Below are 23,605 nucleotides of genomic sequence, written 5' to 3' on the forward strand. Positions count from 1 at the left end.
TTGTTTTAATTAAAATCCTCACCTTGCATTATACTCTTGGATTTAATCCATTTTTATTATCCCAATCCTCTCAGCTGCTCATTTCTTCCTGTACAATATTCCTACTCCCCAAAGTACTGCTACCATTCACTAACACTATGGCATGGGCACATTGCATCCTCGCTCGCACTCTCTGACTTGTTGTGCCAATATTTCTCATGAAAATATCAACAAGTTATTAGGTCCAAGATAAAAACCAGGACCTTTCCTTCAGTGCATAGGGAAAGGGACTGCTCTGACGGGGGTATGTATCAGAAGAAACTGTCATTTATGTCAGTGGAAAGGTGGCAGCAGTTTGTGGACAATCAGTGGGTGCCCACGACTGCCTTTCCTCACTCCCTGATTCCAGTAAATGAAATGGATTTCTGAGGTAGCTCAAGTGTAAATACAGGACCACACAAGCTTCCTTTGTGTGTTGGTGTGGCTGTGCAAGTTGGCAGCACTGTTTATAACTTTTGCAGCCTACTTATGCTTTTGGTGAAAACAGACAGAATTTGAAGGGTTTTTTTCCCCTAAGGCAGAAGCCAAGATTAACAAGGTGTGCATCATGTCTAAGGAGGTCAGAGACACAATGGCACCGATATCCAAACACCCTTTATCAGCCTGAACACTGGTATGTGAAGGTGCAAATTGATGTGGAAAATAACCATGTGTAATGCTTTACTTTCTGACTGTTCCCCATCATATGGGAGCTCTTTTGCTAAATGAAGACAGTGACAGAGATAAGGATGGATTACCTGTCTGATCCATTCCATGCACATTCAAACTTGTCAAAGATGCAGTCATTTTCATAGAGGGAACACAACTTGCTCCTAAGGTAATCATGGACCTGTGTCAAAGAAAATAACTTGTTATTCTTGAAACAAAACAAAATACAAACCTCCACAACCAGCCCCTCACTTTCTGTTTTATCTCCCACGTCCACTTTCAAAATACGCTGCACAGATTGGGTGCTTTGCAGAAGATACTGTGTTTAAACTCAAATGAAGCTACGTGTACTTTTCCACAGCCCAGTTAACCAGGTGCTACAGAATTATTGTTGCAGGAAGGCATGAAGCATACTTCCCTCAGCAGGCTGCAGACCACCCCTCTTCAACATATTTGTTTCCTGCTTGGGTGATTTTCTCAGCGCTAGCCTAATTCCCAAAGACATTTCACCAGCTGATACCCTAGATGTGCTAATTAATGTGCAAGAAATCTAATTTAAATAGTAACAGAAATGTCATATTCCCAGATAAGTGGAGTTTCACTTCTTGTGGCAGAAAGAACTTGCCTCTATTAAAAGAAGTAGTGTAGGGTATTACATATATTTGGGTAAGGTATTTCAGAAGCAAATACAGTATAAGGTTGCAGTTGCACAGGCTGCAAATTAGATCACTAATTTAGCCCAAAGATATCTCCTATTTGGCTAAGACTTAAAAACAGCATTGTAAATTCTCACTTACATACTTGAAAAGTGGGACTAACCAGCAGAAGAACTCTCATCTGGGCCACATATTTCTGCCGAACATGGGTTATCATAAAGAGGCAGATCTCATGCAAACTGTTTCAATCCCTTGCTGAATTTGATTAGTTTTCTTTCTGGATGATTGGTTTCATTCCACAAGGAAATAATGAGCTAGAAAATCCCTGCCTAGACAAATTTACTAATGCATTTTCACTCCTGATGTTTTCTTCTAGCTGTTGCAGACACTGTAAACCAAAGATGTGTCCATGGCCTCTGGAAGCATGCATACCATTCCAATAGCCAAGGGGCATAATTTAGCGCTGGCATACAGAGATACTGGTTCTTGCAAGTCCAGAGAGACTGTTCCTGCTCAGGGATGCTCAGCACCCTCCTCTGGCCTGAGGGCATAAACATTTCTTCTAGTAAAATAACTTCTGTCAAGACCAGACAAGGGACAATGACCTTTCACTTATATTTTCTTTAAACTAACCCACTTGCAATAGCCAAATTGCAAAGTATCCTAGGAATATTTGTAATGGAAGGTTATTAAGGATTATAAATTTTAGTAATGGATCAATTTTCATTACTAGATGAATGAACACTGAGCTTTACATCAGCAGATAATGTCTTATACAGGCAAATGGTAGATGCAGATAAAACATTTCACAATTAAATGAATTTACCCTCATGGTGATTAATAGGTCAGAACACTTTTAGTACTGATACACTTTCTTGCACCCACTGTAACTAAACCCTTTCACGTTCCCTTTACTTAAAGACTTTTTATGTTAGCAGTGCAATTTGTTACAGAACTGGAGTTCTTTCTTTTATCATCTTTGTGAGCTCCCAACCAACATTTGGAAGAAACAGAAAGGTTGGGTAAGGTAGAAGGAAGTAGATCACATTCACCTCATTGACTGTCATTTCTCAGTCTTCCTCCTGTTACCATTTCCAGCAGCCATCTGTCATGAACACTGTCATGTACACACCCTTTGTGAACTGTGTCCAACTCCACAGCTTGGGGCTGTAACTTTCTATCAGCTCTGTCAAAAAGCATTTTGCAGTTGCTCTCTCAGATTTCTTACTGATCTCTTCAAGGTCTCAGCTCCTTTTTCTTGACTAACTCTGCAGACTTGCACTACTGCCTTGGACAACCAGCTTACTCCTCATGTGGACCCTTTGATTACCACATTTAACCCCATTCAGCCCCTCAGAGTGACTACGAAAAACTAACTGGAAGAAACATTTGATTTTCACCTTGTTTGCATATCCATCTGCCACTACCAATTGAGGGTAAAATCAGATTTGCCTTGTCTGTTACACATTGTTCTTACCATATATGAATAGTACTTGAATCCAAAACAAATTCATTCCTAACTAATTACAAAAGACACTCTCCTTTTTTTCACTGCACTGTTTTAGGTCAGACCTTCATGGAATTATCTAGCAATACCTAATATTAGTAAATACTATAATATAATAAATATATAAACAGAACCACAGAATCACAGAATCACAGAATCACAGAATGTTTTGGGTTGGAAGGGACCTTCAAGATCATCCAGTTCCAACCCCCCTGCCATCAGCAGGGAGACCTCCCACTAGACCAGGTTGCTCAAAGCCTCATCCAACCTGTCCTTGAACACTTCCAGGGAGGGGACATCCACAACTTCCTTGGGCAACCTGTCCCAGTGTCTGACCACCCTCACAGGAAAGAATTTCTTCCTAACATCTCATATAATAAAGTAGTACACTTATAGACTTTGCTCTTTCTTACAATCATGTGAAGAAATCTCCTGTTCTTACCCTCTCCATGAGTTTCACAGGTAGACAGTATTTAAGTGGCTACCATGCAATGGATGAAATGAGAAATTCAATTTTTTAATGAATATATTTTAATCTTTTAATGATATAAATGTCATCATAATTGCGTGGATACATAACTGAAAATGTTAGGTTTATTTATTGCCTTTGGGTCATCCACCACAAAAAACTTTTTTGAGAGATTTCCAAGTTTATATATGAGATTTATGTATGTGGGAGAGAGATATCTCTACAAAAAATATTTTAAAGAGTAATTTAAAACATTTTTTTGTTAAGAACAGAATTCTCTATTCTCTGCAGTTGGAAAACAGGAAAGGCTGCCTAGAGCAGTTGGACCATGTGACTCTGATGGAGTCCTGTGCTTCCTAAGGCCCCTAAATTCCAAATTCTCCTTTAGTCTGCTGTAACGCTCAGCAGTGCATCTATATACTCTTTACAAGGCGCTGGATAAATATTTGAAAATGAAAGGTAATCCACAGGTTAAAGTAAGGCAGCAAGAACACTGTTATATTTGCAGAGGTTTTGTTGTTGCAGGTTGTTTTTCTATAAGCTTCTGATTGCAATAATCAGTACTGAAAATTTTACATTATTACATGGGAATTTTACATTCCCATCTCAGCATGGAGAACTATAACTTTTTAATTGGTCCCACTGTTGGGTGTCAGATTGATTTAAAGGTGGCTAGCTTGTTTCACAGCTACCTACATGAGGAAAAAAAAGCAGATGTCAAAGTCAAGACAAACAGGTTGGCTTGACCAGCTATTCCTCTCCAGGGACAAGGTTGCCTGCTCCATTAGCATTAGTACAAAACAATATATTACCTAAGTTCCCAAAATCTGAGATGTGATTCTGATATATAAAACACAGTCTCGCCCTTACCCTCCCACTCCATTTTCACAGCATATCAACATTTCTAACACATTTAGCATTTCAAGTACTGCCATTTTCAGAGCAAAACCAATTCTGTAGTTTTAAAGGTACACAGGCTCAGACTTTCCAATATTAACAGGGAACACACTGAAGAGTATCCACCAAAATGTAATGGGTGCAGTGTAAAACACTGGGGACCACTTTAGCTAATAAACCCTAACTAATAAATACCTGCAACATTAGTGATGTAAAATTTTGGTTGTTTTTGACAAGTCACACTACCAAGCTCTCATTATATGTTATTTTAAAACTAATCTTAATTATAGTTACTGTGAACTACTGTACCCCACCTGCCATTACACAGGCGCAGAAAACAAGGGATTGCTCCAGCACTGTCACAGGACTGTCTCTAAGAAAGCAGTATGAGCTAGATGAATCACATTTTTCCTACTTTGCACACTCTTCTACAGGTAGTTTAACAGTTTTTTCTTACTGCATTTTTACAACAAGCAGTTTCTGCATAACAGACATATTTTCCTTCTTCAGGGCAGAGTCAACAAATGTAAGCTCAGCCCACTTCTGCCAAACAGAACAGATGCCAGAGTACAAACTCAGTGCTGGCTGGAGCCACTGGCATTTTGTCTGGATAATATCGCAATGAATTCAGGCAACCAGATGTGTCTGCCAGGCATTCTCAAACTGCTGTGTCAGTGGTGGTGTCAGGGTTTAACACTGATCACTTCTAGAACTAGGCACAAGGGAGAAATGCATAGATGAAGTTTTTAAAAAAAGTTGTGAAATGACAAAGGTGTAAACTCTCAGCAGTCCCAGTGGGAGTAGAATGCTTAGCAACACACAAAATCCTTTCCTCAGTTTCTTTTAAATGTTAATAGTGAAATACATCATTTGAAAACAGATGCCAAAGTAAAGGGATTATTTCCCTTGTTAGAAGCATCATTTCTCTCAAGAGCCCAATAATCCACAGTGAGTGTAACCCTGACTCCTCAGGCCTTACACATCCTTACTAATGCTGAAATTGCCCAGTGACACAGGATGTCACTGTGAGGATTTTAACCATCTTGATTAGCAGCTCTCTTAGCTAGCTGCTTCTCAGATCAAGAAATGAGAAGTTTAGGAAAACATTCAATTTTTGAACAGGGAGATGCTTTTATATTGTTGCATTTCAAGACATGGGAGATACCTACCTGGTATGTTTCTACAGGCTTTGTTTCCATGTTCAGATCCCAAACCTTGACAGTGAGGTAATCTCTTGTTAGCATGTATCTACCACTATGACTGAATTTGACATCAGACACTGAAGAGATAATTTCTGAAAAAAATGATCTGTTACTGGGGTCTTCTGGTTCTTCATAAACTGTTCAAAGAAAAAAAGGAAGAGAGAAATTAGAATTCTATGAAAAAATTCTGTTGTACAATCTGAACTGTGTATTTCTTGTGAAACATGTAATTCAATGTACCAAGGAACATAATATAGAATTATTTATATTCCTGTCACTTAATTTACTTGTTTATGTTTACACAAAAATGCAAACTGTAAGCTTTAAACATTACGATAATTCACCGTATAGCTATGGGTCCAAAGTGCCACTCTGGGAAATTATGTAAATACACCAGTCAGTTCACTACAGCTACCTGTAGCAAAGCAGTGCATCTATGGTCGTCCTTTCTGGGGTCTGCATGTCCTGTTTCCTGACATAACCAAAATTCAGGTGTCCCCATCACGTGAAAGATGTACACGTGGTCTCACAATAGTCTTGGCATCCCCAGGAAGGGTGGTTACTCAAAGCCTGCCCTGGTTGCCAGAACCAGCTGGCCCAGTGTGCAGGCCTGTCACTGGTCATGTCTGAAAACATCTGAGACTAAACACGAGAATTCTGAAAGCAATTGCAAATTGTAATTACCTCTTCCTGAGAGATAAGCAGAAAATAGACAGTGATTTACCATGTGGATACATGAACTACTTAGTTGATGTGCAATTACTGACAGTTCTGGAAAGCACTAAACCCCGTATGTGCTGGCTGGCTGTTCTGTGTGCTGCACAATCCAACAAGGCAGAGGATTACAAAATATTGCTCACAGCACCTCCATGCAGGGAAATCCAACTCTTGTAGCTAGAAGACTGGTCATCCTTGTTCAACTGTACGTAATCATGATACTGGATGACTCACGTTGAATTGCAGAAGCTTGAAACAACTGGTATTAGTGGGCTCTACTTCATCCATTACAAGTTCACTAACCACCAAGGTCTCTTCATCCTCCCCCAAAGAGCCTGCACGAACTCTAGCCCTGCCTACCAGATGCCTAGAGCAACTCTGTTGCCTTTCTGCAGGTATCTGTGGACCTGTGATCCAAATGACCTCATAAGGTGAACCTTAGCAGAAAGTCGGGCTTTTGGGGTCTTTCCGTTCTCAGCAAAATCAGTAGGGTTTGGGCACCTCTGTCTAGAATATTCTTTGAAAATTGGCATTTTGGTGACTGTAATTTTCAAGTTTCAAAAGCAGGTAAAGAAAAGCCATGTGATGAGACTTGAAAATGTGCTGAAAGTAGAACAACTTTATTGTCAGTCAAAACAGAGTTTTTTGTGTAGTCCACTGGAACATTTCTCTCTCAATTAATTTATCTATGACTATGATTCAGAATGTTGAAAGCAACAAGGTTACAGCTTCCATCAGGTGAAATAATGTTCTGCTGAAAGTTAAGGGTGAGTATGTAGGCGAAGTATGTGGGGTAATACAAAAAATTATGGGCAATTTTCTTTGGGGGTGGGCAGCAGAATGCAGCCAGGCATGCACATGAGAATAAGGTCTATATTTGAACACGTACCACACACCTAAACGGTAATGAACTACTTCAAAAAGGGGGAAAAAACTTTTCTTTTCAGACAGATTGTAAACGAACAACTTCAAATAGCTCTTCAAAAATTTGCCTAGACATTATGCAAAGCAGGTATTTTGCAATTATCCTGTCAGATTTTCAATAGAAGTCTGACAAGCATAAAGCAATTATAATTTCTCATACCTCTTCCCTTTAATCTGTCCAAACTATGTACTTGGCTGGCAGGAATTTCATCCTCCTAATTATGATGTGAACTTGCTATAAAAACCAGGAAAGAAAAAAACCTCAACAACTCCAAACTAACTGAACTACACTTTCATTTATAGCTGTGATATATTTTCTTGGCTCTATGTGTCTCGTCCAACTCCCAGTGATTAGAAGAGGAGTAATATTTGTACCTGGGTACTCTGTATTTTGTTACTTAGTGAGATTAAACCATTTAATCCTTTATCTGCACTGTTTATTGCTTTTCTACCTTTAGCATAGTAAGTATCAGAAAGACTTAGATTAATTAACTGCAGAAACTAATGCGGGCATAAAAGCCTCGTATCACTACAGAAAGAAAGATAGTGGTAGAAATTTTAGTGGCAGCAATTCTTTGCAGATAGTTCCTATAGTCAGCATAACCAAGCCAGGAAAATTGTTACAGGAAATTAAGCAGCAGCTCCTCATGTTACAGAGAAAGTTTAGCAACTAGCAGCATATGTCTGAGCAACCAGAACAAGGCATTGGCCTCAGGAAATGAAGGTGAGATACAGTGTTCTTGGCTCTTGGCTATTTCTGGATTAGCATCTATATAGGTTATGCATACACTGCAAAAAACCACAGTCATCATTCTGTTTGGCTAATACAAGTTGAGTAACTGGAGACAGAACAGCAGTGACAGCTATGTGACTTGGACTTCAGGCAAGCAATTCAAATTCAACCCTGGCCTCTTCAAGCTGACAGGAGAAAAATGTGGTGCTAGCCCACCGTTTGCAACACCAGGTTTGCCAGCCAGCACTAGAAACACATTTTCTGTTCATTATGGTTTAGACTCATCTTTTGGAGGATGCTCTTATGCCAGGGGGCAATCAGCATCCAAAACATGAGACTTCAGATCTAGCTTATTTTTCTGTATCTAAATAAATCTTTTTACACCAGGACTTGGAATCAGAACTTTACTGAGATTTGATTACAAATTCTATTATACTCTTCAATTAGTTTCTTGATTAACTTCTTAATAACTAACTTTTGCCATGAAAAAGGGTATTTAACTTAGACTTAAATATGCCTTGGGTGAAAGGACTGAGAAATAGAGAAATACCATGGTATTACAGAGGGAAGTTGAGCATGTCTCTAGAGTACAGCCAATATTGGAAAGGAGACTCCAAGGAAGATGTCATTCCTGTCCTTTACTCCACTGGCAGATACATGGAAAGTCTGCTTAGGGAAATAAAAATGCTCAATCCCTTTCTGCATGGCTTCCTGCTCACAGGTTAAAAACTAGGGTAGTTTTTCACAGAAGTAATTCCAGACTTCGGAGGGAAGGATGGGTTGGGTGAAGGATACTTGCCAGAGCACTATTTTCCTGAATCTTGAAGAAAATCTGCAGCATAAAAATATGCTTCTTCTTTCTCAAAAGGAACTGCCATCTGCTGTAAAACAAACTCTCCTCTCCCATAAAAGAAAAATCTTAGTATTCCTTGGTTTTCTCCAATCTAAAGTAGACATGGAGACTCTCCTTAGAATCAGCAAATAGAAAAAGCATCTCCAAGTTTCCCAAATAGATAATTGTGAAAGAGGGATACCAAACTGCTATAAACACAGGAAGTGATAAACCAAACAGCACTACTGTGTGCACTCCACTGAAAAATAGTGAGTAAATTGTAACTAAACAACCAAAAATAACTCAGTCTCAGAAAACATAAAACCCCAGGTTCTCATAAAAGGTCTTTCTCTTGGTTTGGCCCATTTCCAAAGACACACATTTTTGATGGAGTCATTGGTATTCTCCAGACTCCAACACCACTGAAAATTAGTATTTTGTTTGCTGGGCAGAGCTTTAATCACTTCAGGGTGTAAATCCTGGCATATGTGAACTTTAGAAAACAATAATAACGCTAAAAGAAAATCTTGTATTCCTTCCAAAATCATCGCAACAAGGAGCATGCATGATCCTCTACATTATACTGTAGGTCTTTGGGTAATGCTTCGGCTGAATTTTCAATGTACCTTCCACTTCTTCTTTTCATCTTACCTTCACTCTTTTTCCTTGATGAAATAAAAACACAAGCACTCACAGCAGTGTTGCAAGGCAGATTGTTCCAAAATACAAATATGTATCATGTTTTTTAAAACATAAAGTCCTCTTTAAGATCTATTTAAAAGGAAAGCAACAACAGTACCTGAGATAATATGAGGCAGGGGTTAGAAAAGCTATCTATCTAACATAATTAAAGTTTATCTGGAGCTACTTTTTATTTTCGACCTGAATGTATAAGTGTATAATGGACTGATGGGACAAAAGAGATGTCAGCTGTATTCAGAAATCTTCCATTGCTTTTAAAAGAGAGAAAAATAGAGTATAAGTTTTGGCAAAATGTTGTTATCATAGCCTGAGCACTTGATGATAACTATAAGGGTTTACTGTGAAACAGCAGTAAACAAAACAAGAGAAACAGAGAACTGGCAAGGGAGAAGACTCTTGGTGATAATGCTGTGTACTCCTTAAGGCATAAAGATATGAACCTTGAAAATATCTGTTACTGCAGACCAAAAGCAGAACTATGGATAAAACCTACTTTTTGCTATTACAAAGCCAAACATATTTAAAAAGAAAAGCAAAGATGAATCATACTTACAGATTATATTGAAGAACATGTGGTGAAGATTGGGGAGGTGGGGGACAAAAACAAAACCAGGGAAAACTTGAAGATGAAAGCTTACGAGCTCCACAGATTTGGTAAGAAATGCCATTATTCATAGGATAAAATTATAACCAGCCTTTAAAAGTCATTCCCTAGAGCAGGAAGAAAAAGCTTCTTCTGAAGCTATTTTCTTTCTACTTATGACCAAATAATAACTTATTATTTTTTTCTGGAGTATATTATTTATAGTTTGTACTTTGTCCTGAAAACTCCTGTTTTTATAGCATTAAAGTGTTGCTATTAGATCTCAGTCCTTGGAAATCCTGTACCACAAAATAACTCTCCACCTCCAAAGACAGCTAATGGATGTAATAAACTGTATAGTTCCTGTTCAAGCTACAAATAGGTGAAGATAGTTTTGGCAACACTGGAAAAAGAGACAGTGGAGTTAAAGAGGAGGGAGACGACCACAGAGGCCAGAGCCAGCGAAGGTGCAGGAACAAGAGAGGGAGAATAATTTTGATTTTCCATGCATCATGCATACAAACAGTCTACAGTTAGACTGAATTAAGGACTTATTACAGATAACCTCTGGGTTACACAGGTACACACAGAACAGGTGTATTTCAGCTGGACCTGTAATTATTTGGGATGGATCAGGTAACCTCTCAGTGGGCTTTAAGCTTCATAAACACAGGAAACTGATGCAGTCCCAGGCCAAACAATTTATGATCTAAATTAAGTCTTTCTTTCATTTCAGATCCCAAATGAAAATGGTGGCAATACCTGATTCAAATGTACAGGAAAATGGTACTTCAAAATGTATAGAATCCCACCCATCTTGACAGACTAGTCACAGCAACTTGCAAAAGGAACAAGAAACAACATGTTCTCCAGATAGCTGATAACAAAACACTTTTAAACATTCTTTTTTTTTTTTTTTCTGGAATACATGGTTATACTCATCAAATGTGTCTCACAAAACAGGATCCTAAGCTAAAGATCTTACAAATTATTTAACTACACTCTAATATGTGTAGATGGCAAATTAGCACCATTCCCCAGGACATGTTGGGATTTGCTCCACCACATATATTTTAGTATAAAAAACCTAAGTTAAACTTAACTGAATTTATATAAAAATACTAATCATATTCATTTTTTTAAGTCCATGACACTTGTTACTATCCTTCAACACAGAAAGCATTATTTTTTTTGTGCCATTTAATTCAAGATGTGTTCACATCTTGAGCTATGAGTAGTTCTGGTCTTATCTCCAATGTGGTAGAGCCCTCGAGAAGACACAAAAATGGGCAATAACAATGACCAGAAGTATCAAATTACTTCCATGCAGGGAATGACTAAACAGACTGGGACTCCTCAGCCTAGGAAAGTCTGAGGGGTTTGTAATTAAGAGTGGCATGAAAAGGATGAATAAGGAACGACAGTTCACTTTGTACCCTGTCTGTTCCAATCAACAAGTAGGGGTCACCAAGTGAAACCAGGAAAGGGTAAGTACAGAGCTGACGGCTCTTCATACTATGCCTAATTAAGCTACCAAAGACTTTACTGAAAAATATTCTGAATGGTAAAAATTATACACTAGTTCAAAAGTAACTGCAAATTCAGGGGAAAGAAAAAAAAACAAACAACAAAATCCATTTGAGTATTGTTAAATGCAGTAAATTCACTCTCACTAAAGTCCCTGAACCCCAGGTTTCCAACTGCAAATTGCAGAGGCCAAAAATCATACACTTGTTCTTACATTTTCTGTTGATGTTGCTACTGGCCACTATCAGACCCAGAATACTGGGCTAGAAGGACCTCTGGTCTGCCCAGGTATAATTATTATTATTATGTGCTGTTTAAATTCTACTTTAGGATTCCATACTAGAGAGTTACAGAGTTCATTCTAAGTGAATCAAGGCCAATTGCAAAGCTCCCTTTGAAATTCATGGTTTCTTTATGCCTTTTAGCTTCATTGTTTATGATAAAAGTTGGGTTTACCATTATTATTTACTCTATCTTTCACTACCTCTGAATGTTTTATTGTTTTGTGTTAAGCCAATCTACTCACACATTCACCTCCTTCAGAAACTCTCTTTCAAGACCAGGATGTTCTGCTAATGTGACAATCTTGCCTTCGTGTTCTACACTGATTAATATGGTTATGCATGTGTGGGAATTTTTGATTCCACCTTCATAAGCAATCTAAAATACAATTATTTTTTAAGACACGAAGTATAAACAACTAACCACAATCATTTAACATTTTATATTACTGCAGTCTGTAGTTGCTTATCCTGTTTTAAACTGAAAAGCAGTATCTTTTTATATTTCAATTTTCTATTTGTTTTTATATAATCCAAAGGGCACCTCTTCATGGCCTGGGCACTTACACTTCATTTTCCTTCTTTGAGTAAAAGTAAGTGTCTGACACCACCTCCACACCACAAGACTGAAATTCCACCTCCCATAAAGCATTCCTTTATTCAGTGACCCAAGATTAAAACCAGGCTTCTCATCAATACCTCTAGAGTATGGCTTTTAAAAGTGAAGCCTCAAATCAATATTTAAGAATCTGTTTTACCATCTGCAGTGAGTTGCTGCAGCTTGTTGCAAACCACAAGGGATAGTGCATTAGTGCTGAAAGGCAAAGCCTTTAGATCAATAGCTAAAGATCCGTGGGTGGGAGCTTCACTACAGAGTTGCTTATAGTAATGTAACTTTGCCAGTGAGTTTGTTAATAAAGAGAAATGGTGCTAAAGAGAGCAAGGAAGTGAAAAAACGCAAAGCTAATCTAGAAGATCAAGCCTCTTTAAACCTCAGTCTCACAAAGAATTACGGGCATGTTTAATGCCACCTGTTGTGAGCAATCCCATGGATTTAATGGGACATAAAACTACTCTACAGCCAAATTCATGCGTAAGTCTTCCGACCTTGATATATAAGGTTAGTGATAAGGGGGGGGGGGGGGGGTTTCCCTAGTGAAACAGGATCTTGAAAGAATAATGTTGGTTTCATGAGACATTGAAAAGCAGTATTTGTTGCTATTAAAAAATTAAGCAAACAAGACGGGAATTTTAATAGACTGAATAATTAAAACAATCTTACAGCAATTATTTGCTTTATCTGTGCGTGTGGTTGGGGGAGAGGGGTTAATGAAACACCTCTTCAATCATAAATCATTTACAATTGCTTCAGGCTTTTCTCTTTCCTCTTAGTATTTGATAGCTAGAAGTATGTATATAATTTTTTTCTTCCTCTGATTTAATTTTAACATACCTTGCAGAACTGGAGGAAATAATACACAGACATAATTGCATTTCTGTAGAAACACTTTCAAATTTTCATTTGCTATGTTTTAAATGTCTTTATCATACATTCATCCAAACTGAGCAGAACGGAAGCTTTGGAGCCCATGCTAAAGGCAATCTTCTACCAAATTTCAATGGGATTCCTGCACAAGCAAGGATCCTTTCCAGGATCTAGTTTAGCATGCATGAAATTGTAGCAACAGATCTTTAGTGACAGTGATAATTACAAAATTATCAGGATACAGGCACATTTTTTCACTGGGGATATAAAATCAGCACTGAATACAGGCCTTTGTAGTGCATGCTTATAAAATAAATCCAGAGTTAGGATAAGGAGAATAAGCCTTTATTAAAGCACAGAGCCAAATCATTACGGAAGCTCAGATAAGTTTCACTCCTGTCACATGAAACCTTGCAGATTTTGCCTGAAGTGGACATTACTTTGACAGGGGCCTCTCAATGCACAAAGGGAGAATGGTGGCTGTCTCTCTCTCAGATGATAACCTGAGATCAGACACAGAAATGAAACGTGTATTTTAGATGTAAAGCTCACACAAAAGAAAAACAAGTTGTTTCTTTTCCAGTCATACAATAGGCATCACTCATTTGGAAAGGGCAATATTAATTAGCAAATCCAGCAGGGACATTCTGTCACAGGCTTTTTTGTGCATCTGGTTGTTCTCTGTTGCAAATGAAAGATAATCCATATTCAGTTAGAGATCTGCAAGCTGTCTTCTCTCTGAAATTCCAACCTCCTTTAAAAGACCAGTAACTATAATTAATTTAATTTTAAAAACTACCATACTCAAGTAGATTATTCTTGATTTCTGTTTTGGCTGCTTCCACAGTTCTGAATTCTTAAGTTCAAAATTAAACATAATCTTGAAAAAAACCAGCAGATATTGAGTTACATGCCAGACTGAGAGGATAGCAGCATTTATCCTTGGGGAAGGGCTGGCATTTCTTTCAGGCCTCAATTTCAAATAAAAACGTGGACAAGGATCTCAAGGAAAAAAGATACCACCATCATCTTTGGGTGGCAACTTTGGGTCACAAACCAAACCCCAAATTCACTCTGCATTACCCCAAAGACCATTTTATAATTTTAAGATATTGATTATGCATCCCATGGAACTGGGAAGGGGCCAGCTAAGATGCTTTGCTCCTTTCAGGGAGAGTCCAGAGAAGATGGCTGTTAGGATTTCCAGTCATCTGCAAATGCTTCATCCGTCAAATGGAGGGGGACTCTAAATAGTTCCTGTTATAGACTGAGATGCTGGAAGCTTGTGAAGCCTGTATGGAGGATGGAAAGCATGAACAAATGGTGACAGAGGCTAACTGCATAATGTAACTGTCCTGGGTTTTAGCTGGGACAGACCTGGGTTTCTTCTTAGTATCTAGAATAGTGCTTCATTTTGCTTTCAGCCTGGGATTTGTTATGGGAGAAACACTGATAACACACCAGTGTTGGCATTTTTGTTGCTGGAAGTGAAGGACTTTGTGTTCTGTTAGTCTACAAGCACAAGATCTAAGGGGGTGAGGAATATTTAAATTAATAAGCTAAATTGACAGTTAGATATGCTAGTGGGATATTCCATATCATATCACGTCATGTCCAGTGTATTAGTGAGGGTCTCTTCCTCTTTTGGCCTCTCTGGCTTTCACTCAGGCTCTTGCCCTTCTGGGATTGTGGTTTTGGTTCGGGATTGTCGCTCCTCCAGGATTGTCATCTGGGAATGGGCCGGGCTTGGTCAGCGGGTGGTGAGCAGTTGCACTGGGTATCACTCATTTGCATATTTTGTTACTTTCATCATTAACACTACTATTTTAATATATTATATTATTTTTTTTTATTATTTCTATTATTAAATTGTTCTTATCTCAACCTACGACTCTCTTTACCCTTGCCCCCAATCCTCTCCCCTGTCCCCTGGGGGTGGGAGGAAGTGGGGGAATGGCTGTGTTGGCTGCTGGCCAAGGGCTAGCTCAGTGAAATTGTCACAGTAACCCTGAAGTTTGTATTTTAAAGACCACCATGGCATACGGAGCAATAAACTTAAAACTGCAGTTCCTCCTTCCTTCAAGTATTTTGTTGTAAATTTTGCATATGGGTAATGGATAATTAGAAATAGGGTTTTATTCTACAAATACATATTGAAAAATATATGCTAAAAAAACCCTTAAAGCAACATATAGCATTTAAATAGACTACAACTTTCAAAGTATGCATTGACTTTAAGATATTAAGGCTATTACACAGAATATCAATGGAAGTTATACTCAAGTGACTTAAATTTCCATGTTGCATAACTATTTATATAACAGTTTTGATTTACCACTTAATACTGAATTTAGTAATTCTGATGAACTACTGAAAAAGTTCTTCATTGTTTTCCAACTTCACATGCTCACGTTTTCTTTAGCTGACTGTTTTATTAGATGACTTGTTGAAACAGCCATATGTACCTATCTAGTCTACAAGCTGTTTGGAAGAATGACATTATCTCCATGCACATTTATAAGGAGCTCTGAACACAATATTAGCAAGAAAAGATCAAAATCAAGTTAGCAACAATGTTAATTGAACAGCTGCAAATTATACTGCCATAAGTATTTTTTAGTCAGGACACTCCTACTGCAACAGTATCCTTATGCTTGTCTTCCTTGTCACCTGAATCCCTTGCATGAGAATTTATGGTAGGGGGTAGTTCTTTTATTTCTTGGATGTTCCCAACTAACTGATCTAACAGTGATACTTTTGCCGCTGTTAATGTCCCTTGTTTCACTGCTGTCACAGATTTCCCATATACTGCCTTCTGTCTACACAGCATGGCTGTGCATGGTGGCTTAATAACACCTCGACGATGACCTCTGGGTGTTTTGCCACATACGCTATTTAGATGAAAGCTGACATATTATTTAAATTAATTCCCTATTTCGTGCTGCTTGAGTCTGACTTTCATATCTGTTTTAAATCTTTACCTATAAACATGTGGACTGCAAGAACACCTTCTTCCTTATTCCCATCCCTCTAATAGTCTAAAGAAGCCGGGACATTAATTTCTGTTTTTCACCTCCTCTGGAGAATATTTGGATGGAATTCTCTCCCACTATTTGCAAAGTCTGATAATAACACAAACAGTATTCTGCATGTTTCTCCCCTATGGTTACAGATTGGGATTTCATGGATATCCATTTCTAATGGCCACATATGTTTTGTTTCTGATTGCTCACCCAGCATTGCATGATCTATTAAAGAGGTGTTATAAGAAGCAGTTTCAGGTAGTCTATTAGAAAAATAACACATTTTATTGCACGTTATCAGTATCCCAAGGACCATTTAAAACTCAGCTACTGACCTGATATTCTTTCAATGCCTTATGCTTTGGTGGTAATCTGAGATAATTTTCTAAGGGATAGAGGTCCCTATTCAATTCATCACACAAATTGGCAGCTTGCTAATAAATCTCAGCATAGGCACCAAGGATGAGTAGATATGGAAGAAGTATCTTGTCTCTTACATGTCAGAGCCATGAAAGATTTATAAGGGAAATCTTGTAGCATTGCTGTCACTAATGCCAAGCAAAGAGATTTTGCCACTGAGTTTAGCAAAGCAGAAATCTTCAAGAACATTATTATTTATTAACATCCCATGTCAGTGACTTACACTACAGATATTAGTATGTAATTTATTTATACAGTATGGCACAGTAATTATTCATGGCACTCTCTAGACTTGTACAAATGGAAGGGCCCTTCCCCCAAAAGCTGCAACTGACTTTAGCTCAGCTATAGAGATTTGGATAACAAAGGGTCTGACAAAGGAGTAAAACCAAAAGTTCACAATGTATGCTCAGCACCTAGGTATTTTTTGTGGGTTTTACACTGGATCTTTTATCTCTAAAAATATGTACGTCCATTATAATCTCAGAACAGCATCTGAAATGATAGCACATACTGATATTAGACTGAACTAAGAAAGTAGGGTTGCATGGCAGAACATGAGGGTTTACAGTGACTAGTAAAGTCACTGTAGCTGGTTTGGTTGAGAAGTGCAGTCATTTATGGGGAAAGGTGGAAAGGTGAGCTGAGCTAGGAGAGTAGGGTACTTACTGATCATGCGTATACACCATGCATAAAGCAAATCTAAAGAGGAATCAGATGCACAGTGAAGGCACTAGAGAGACAACTGTGCAAATATCTGATTTCCCAGACTGATTGGTTTTTTTATGATATATCCTCCTAGGTTGCTATGGGCTTTATAGAACTAGTTTTGCTTGCCTCTGAGAGCTATACTCAAACCACTCCAATCAGAACTATGTGGGCCTATTCCTTTTAGCACTTTGGAATTTCTACCGTTGCTGTATCAATTTTGTATTGTACATGTGTGTGGAGACACACTCAGCTTCTCAATGAGCTTGACTTGAGTTCAGTGCAGCAATGCTACATTAAATGGCTATTTTCTAACTCATAGATCTGGAAAATGGGGTTTAATCAATGACCATTAGACCTTGCACTCACTTCTGGCACAAAATGCCTTCTTTCATCCAGGGTTACTGTATTGTTGTTTTAATAAGTTATGATTGGCATTTGGCACTGAGTTATAGGGGCATGGAGGACTTATTAGCAGGAAGAAATGAAAATATTATGGAACAAAACAATTAAGTGGGAGAGGATAACTCACAGCGATGTACCACATTGTGTCATGCTCGCATTTCACTTCATGGTATTGAATTTCCCCTAGAAGTCCGAGGGGATACAGCTAACTAAGGTAAAACACTTCTCTGCTTAGGAAATTGTCCTAAAACGTTATTTTCTATAATTGGAGACCACATTGCAGCCAGAAGACTTAGTCATGGGTACTTTAGTACATTTACTTCAGTAAAAAAGATAGCTTGCGTGCTAAATCTGTGCACCATTTATATCTCATTTAAATCTCCAAATGTTTTCTTCCCCCAGCCCCTACTAAGATCTGCCCACCTCAAAAGGTTCAAGTAGGAACTGATTGACATAAAACCTCTTAAATGCCCCAGCAGTAAGAGAGTTTCTCCTTAATTTCCTTCCCAGTGTTTCAGCATTGCAAAAGAAACTGAAGAAACAGAAGACCCAGTTCTGTGAGATGGTAGTGTCCAGTCCTGAAGGTGGCTAAAGCAAAACCATTCATTAGGTTCTCAGCTCCTCACAGGAACCAGCCACACGACCCAATGCCTTTGTCAGGTGGTTTTTAGTCTCAGAAGATCAGGAATAAACAGGTTGTTTGCACAAGGCAAAGTGCCCAGGTTTGCCAGATTACTGGTGAGAAGAACCATATACTGTTTTATCTAGACTATAAAGAGCTGACAACAGATCTGATCTAGACTATAAAGAGTAAGACATAATGAACATGCATTTTCCTTCACCCTTTACTTCGAGAGCAAAGGCAGCCCCACATTTAATATTTTACATCCTTGTTCTTATGTACATTTCAGATATGAATTGTCATGTCATGAATTGGTGGTTTTGTCTCATAAGTCTCACAGGCTACATAAATCACTTTAGGACAGATGAAACCTTCTAACACAATATAGTTTTCTTTTTTTCTTTTTCCCAATATTACTGCATTAATTCCTCTGTATCTGCACAGACAAATTATTGAAAAAGTACATATAGGGAATGCTGCACTAAATTTTTAGGAAGGACTCAGACATTTTTTAATCCAGAAAATGTATTCAAAGTTTCAAAAGCAGTTTAAATGACAAAATTTACTTGCTGCAGCACTCAGAACAGTAGTTATGCATTCAGAAAAGTAGACTCATCTACTTAAATACTCCCCTCAATATTTGCTTTGTTAGGAATCATCACTCTTTTGCTAGAGAGCCGTGGGTTCTTCACTAATCCTTGCAGTAAGAACCACAAGACATGACTGTTATCAAGTTCATAAGTAATACTTGTATAGATGAGAAAATTTTCTTCCTTTTGCTGTTTTCTTCTCAACTGTGCCTGTAACTGAGAAGTTAACACACTGGGGTATGCACACATCTACATGCTGTCCATGAATAATAAGACTTTAATGACATCTGGGGCTAGAAGAAGCAATGACTTACGCTTGGAATGTTTGTCACAGAGAGCCGATGCCCTCATGTCGCAGAGTCTCAGGGATCCTTTGCTGCTGCTGTAGACAAAGAGATTGCAGTGATGGGGATGAAACTCAGAGGCTGTAATCACTTCCGTCAGGTCCTCCATATTGGCTGGCTTTATATCTACAATGTCTGAATGGAAGTTTCATTAAGGAAAATGCAGTTGTATGCAGGTAAACCAGTGACTCTTACTGCCTTCTTGAAGGCAGCATGATTATTTAAATGTCCATACATTTAATATTTTCAGATAAAGATATATTCATTTGTTTTGCAGTAAGGTGTTTTTAAATTTCCACACCTGACCCATCTATATCAAACTCAAAGACCCACTAGTCAACAATGGTTTTACAGCAGATACCATTAGTAGGTCAACTTTTGTCCATGCTGTGCAAAGACATCAAAGAAACAGTATTCCAGGGCATTTGGAATTCACCTTCATTAAAACCAATAGAGAGCAGGTAGCTAGATCTCCTTGTAGCTGCTATTGAAACCACTGCTCTATCCCAGATAATACTGATTGATAGGGAACAATGTATAGCTCAAATCTGCTCACTCCAGTAAAGGCTCACTGGCTTTTATGATCATGCAACTTAAGCTAAAAAATACATGTAGCTTAAGTTAAAAGCCTCAAACAATAAATGCACTTTTTTGCAAAGGCAAGTGTGGCAAACACAGAAGCATTTATGCTAATGGTTTTGTCTGAATATATACTAATATAATATCCTTTCTAAAAAAAAAAATAGTCTACAGTATTGGTTTTGCTATTTGAATACTTGCAAAAGAAATATCTGAAACGGCATTCTTGGATCTTTATGTAAACAATGCTCACTACTGAAATCAATATGAATTTCTGTGACTGAGAACTGTACATCTGAAGCATTTAAGTGGACATATCTGGAATAAAAATACACCAAGGATCTAGTTTCCCAAGCACAAACCTGTCGGTTGGATAACTAAAGATTATCCACACAAAGCACAGCTCACGCAGTGCCTTTCCAACACATATATATCTAACTCATATATATTACCTGTCTTGGTGAGCTTAAAAACCAGGACTCAATTAACACGTATTTGGAGGAGAAGGCCAGGCTGTGGAAGCTTGCTTATAAAGAAAAGAATGAAAGAAAGAGTCCCATGAGGGAGCTGTAAGAAAGCAGTAGGTGTACAAGCATAAAATTAAAGGAGGATATATATGTAAAGCAGTACATTTAAATAAGATTGTACATTTTCATATGGCCCTCAGCTATCTGCTGTAGATAAGCCATCCAAATGTTAACAAATTCTTCGAACAAGAAGAGTAACATTACCCTATTTTACTGATGAAGCTGTGTGAGGGGCAATAAAAGATTTGCATAAGATCACAGGGGAAATGCATGACAGAACAAACCCAGATCTACTGAGTTCAGTGCCCTAAACACAAATCATCTCAGTGCCTGGATTCCCCAAACATAAAATCTGAATCAGCTGACGTACAAAATTTAAACATCTCAGAGGGTAAGATAAATGAGAAAATCTGTTTTACTGATGGCAAGAGAAATCACATATCATGATACTAAGCCTGCTTCTGTTCCCACTGTGCCCACTTCCCAAATGGAAGACCTCTAATTGATTTCTGTGGGAATAGTGTACAGTCTATCACCACCTTTATACTTTGATCTTTCCCAAAATCTCAGATCTGGGACACTACATTGAAATTAAACATAATATGAAAGATTCAGAGATAATTATCCTGATGACTTTGCATAGACAAATACATCACATTGATGGTTTGGGGTTTTTTTACACCAAGGGTTTAAAAAGGAAAATATCAGCAAAACTATGAATATCTTGTGACATGTAATAACAACTGGGAATGAATTAATGTTGCATTTCAAAGTGCATTCCCATTTACTTGCACCATCACATTTGCATCCATCTCCAAGAATCCATCATGATTAATATTAGTGCAATGAATGTTAAGATGTAGCAACACTGATTTACTCCTTTTATAAAGCATCACTAAATATTCTTGAAAATCAACAGGAAAACATAACCTCTATTCAGTTATTTGTATTTGGTGAATCTGTCTCAAGAAATATCTTTAAGTAAAAGCAATTGCTTTCAGTGATTGAATTGCTTTCAGGAGTTCAGAGAAATTATAGTAACTCAATACAAGAATTTCACCTCTCAGCAGAGATATGAATAATTGCTGAGTGATGAGAAAGGTATAAAATATAAATAGAGTATGTGAAACAGTCATAGCAAGTATCATTTTTCTGGTTGCTGAAGACAATATTGATTAATTTCCCTTCATTGCATGAAATGAATAACCCTATGCTGAATAACGCAATTAAATATTCCATTCTCCTGGAAGAAAAGCAGAAAATACTTGAAACAGACTGTATTTCCAGATGTGATCTAAATCTCCACTGAGAAAGAACCTCATTGCTTAGTGAGGTTCATAGAGAAAATGCACCACTGAAAGTTCATCATTTCATTACATTTTGAAAAAATAAAACAATAACACTTGTATTGAAGTAAACAATCAAGGGAATAAAGTTGCAGAAGATATTTACCCCAAATGCATTTGTAATAATAGATGGAAAAACAGCCTTTGCTTTGACAGCTACAGAACCTGATGTATCAAAAGAACATGTCACAAAAAAAGACCATTTTCCTCCTCTTATGATTTTTCCATCTATTTGAAAACAATCAAATACAGCTTGACATGTGATGTGTGGGAACTGTATTTAAACTAGTGTGACATGGTAAGGGCAAGCATGTCCTATGGGACTTTTCACATTTCTGTTTTTCCATCTTCCCTTTGTGTCTTTTTCTTCCTTTTAAGGACAACATTTAATGGCAGGAAAATATAAAAAAAAATGGACCAGAAAGTGTGCTTCAAAAACAGGCCCTTTGGTGAACCTGAAGAGCTCAAAGAAGAGGGAATCTGGCAGAAATTGATTAAATGAAAATTCCATTGCTAAAGGGAAAAGTATCCTAATGGTACAAATCTGTAGAGTCGCCTCCGATGCTAATGGTTTCACTTGCAATTGCATCTTCTGGAGGGATGTCTTGAGTGGGGCACCGTCCCTCTCCCCGGTTCACTCACATCTGAAATACCAGTCACATCTGACACCTGTAATGTGGTTTATTTTCAGAGTGTGGACAAAGCAACTAAGACCAAAGCTATCTAAGACAGAAAGACCAAAGAGTACACCATTTGCAGTGCACTAGGATACAATTCTGTTCTCCTAAAGAAGCTGGTGTTCCTGTGCCTGAACAGGGTAGGAATTTCCTCTAAGAAAACGAAAAAGGTCTTCACACTGTTTTTGACTCCCCCACATGCTTGCCAAGAATGAGGCATTTCAATCTCTAGTGGATATTTGCAGTAAGGGAAAGCTGAACTGGCACCTTGCCAGCGATGGGCTGGAATGCATCAGCAGTCCTTTAATTTATTAATATTAAAACGAGGAACAGAAAGTATCTTCTTGATCACAAAAAATGGAACAGGTCTGTCCCTCCTAACCCAAATGTTTGCTGTCTTAAACATCAGGTCTCCCTTCCACTGCTTGGCTCAGTGAAACAGGATAAAGCTATGAAGAGGCCAACAGATTTTCTAGATGCTCTCCACAGCAAAATGGAAATGAAAGGTCTAGTATGCCTGGAGACCACAATGGTGACAGACGATGTTCTTACAGTTGGGTCAGTAGAGCTACAAGACCAGGAGTTAATTTTGGGAAAGGCACTGTAACCTTTAACTTCTGCTAAGAGTGTCTATGTTGCTCTCTCAAAATTATTCAAGAACAGAGGTATAACATAGGAGAGTGAGCAGGCAGGACAGGACCTGACTGAGAGGAGAAAGGAGACTTTAAGGAAAGATCTGAGGAAGGGGAGGGAAGGAATCAAAACAGTGTGAGAGGAAGGAGGCAAGAGCATAAGGAAAGGCATGATTAACAACCTGCAATGATATGCAGTGTGAGGGATGCGATCTGCACACACAATTTAGTTATATGGCATGTTTAGTTCTAATCCATTATTTTGTGCTGCTGTTGTGCAGCTGATATTAAAATGAGGATGACAGGAGGAAGAAGATTTGTTCCACTGCCTCTGGGCCACGGATCTAACAGAAATATCCTCCTCTGGGAGAAGTCACTCCATAAAGTTCCTTTTAGTGCAGGTTACAAAGATGACCCTCACCTTGATCCAAAATTCACATTAATCAGACTTCTCCACTTCATCAGCTAGAATATAAATGAGCACGCCTGCTTTATGATCATGCCAAAACATGTATAACAAGAATGTGGA

The 23,605-nt window shown here is 38.1% G+C and overlaps 1 protein-coding gene across 1 annotated transcript in view; it reads right to left on the minus strand.

Moving 5' to 3' along the window:
• Positions 1-772: 772 nt before the first annotated feature.
• LOC104520435 (serine/threonine-protein phosphatase 2A 55 kDa regulatory subunit B gamma isoform) overlaps positions 773-23,605 on the minus strand; it is a 50,025-nt gene continuing 27,192 nt past the window's right edge. The window contains exons 6-8 of the mRNA XM_010162128.2: positions 19,286-19,450; positions 5,386-5,555; positions 773-868 (exon numbers count right to left, since the gene is read on the minus strand). Coding sequence (XP_010160430.2) covers positions 773-868; positions 5,386-5,555; positions 19,286-19,450 — 431 coding nt within the window. The remainder of the gene's footprint in view (positions 869-5,385; positions 5,556-19,285; positions 19,451-23,605) is intronic.

The sequence above is a fragment of the Antrostomus carolinensis genome, unplaced genomic scaffold (assembly GCF_000700745.2).
Source record: "Antrostomus carolinensis isolate BGI_N321 unplaced genomic scaffold, ASM70074v2 scaffold5142, whole genome shotgun sequence".
NCBI lineage: Eukaryota > Metazoa > Chordata > Aves > Caprimulgiformes > Caprimulgidae > Antrostomus > Antrostomus carolinensis.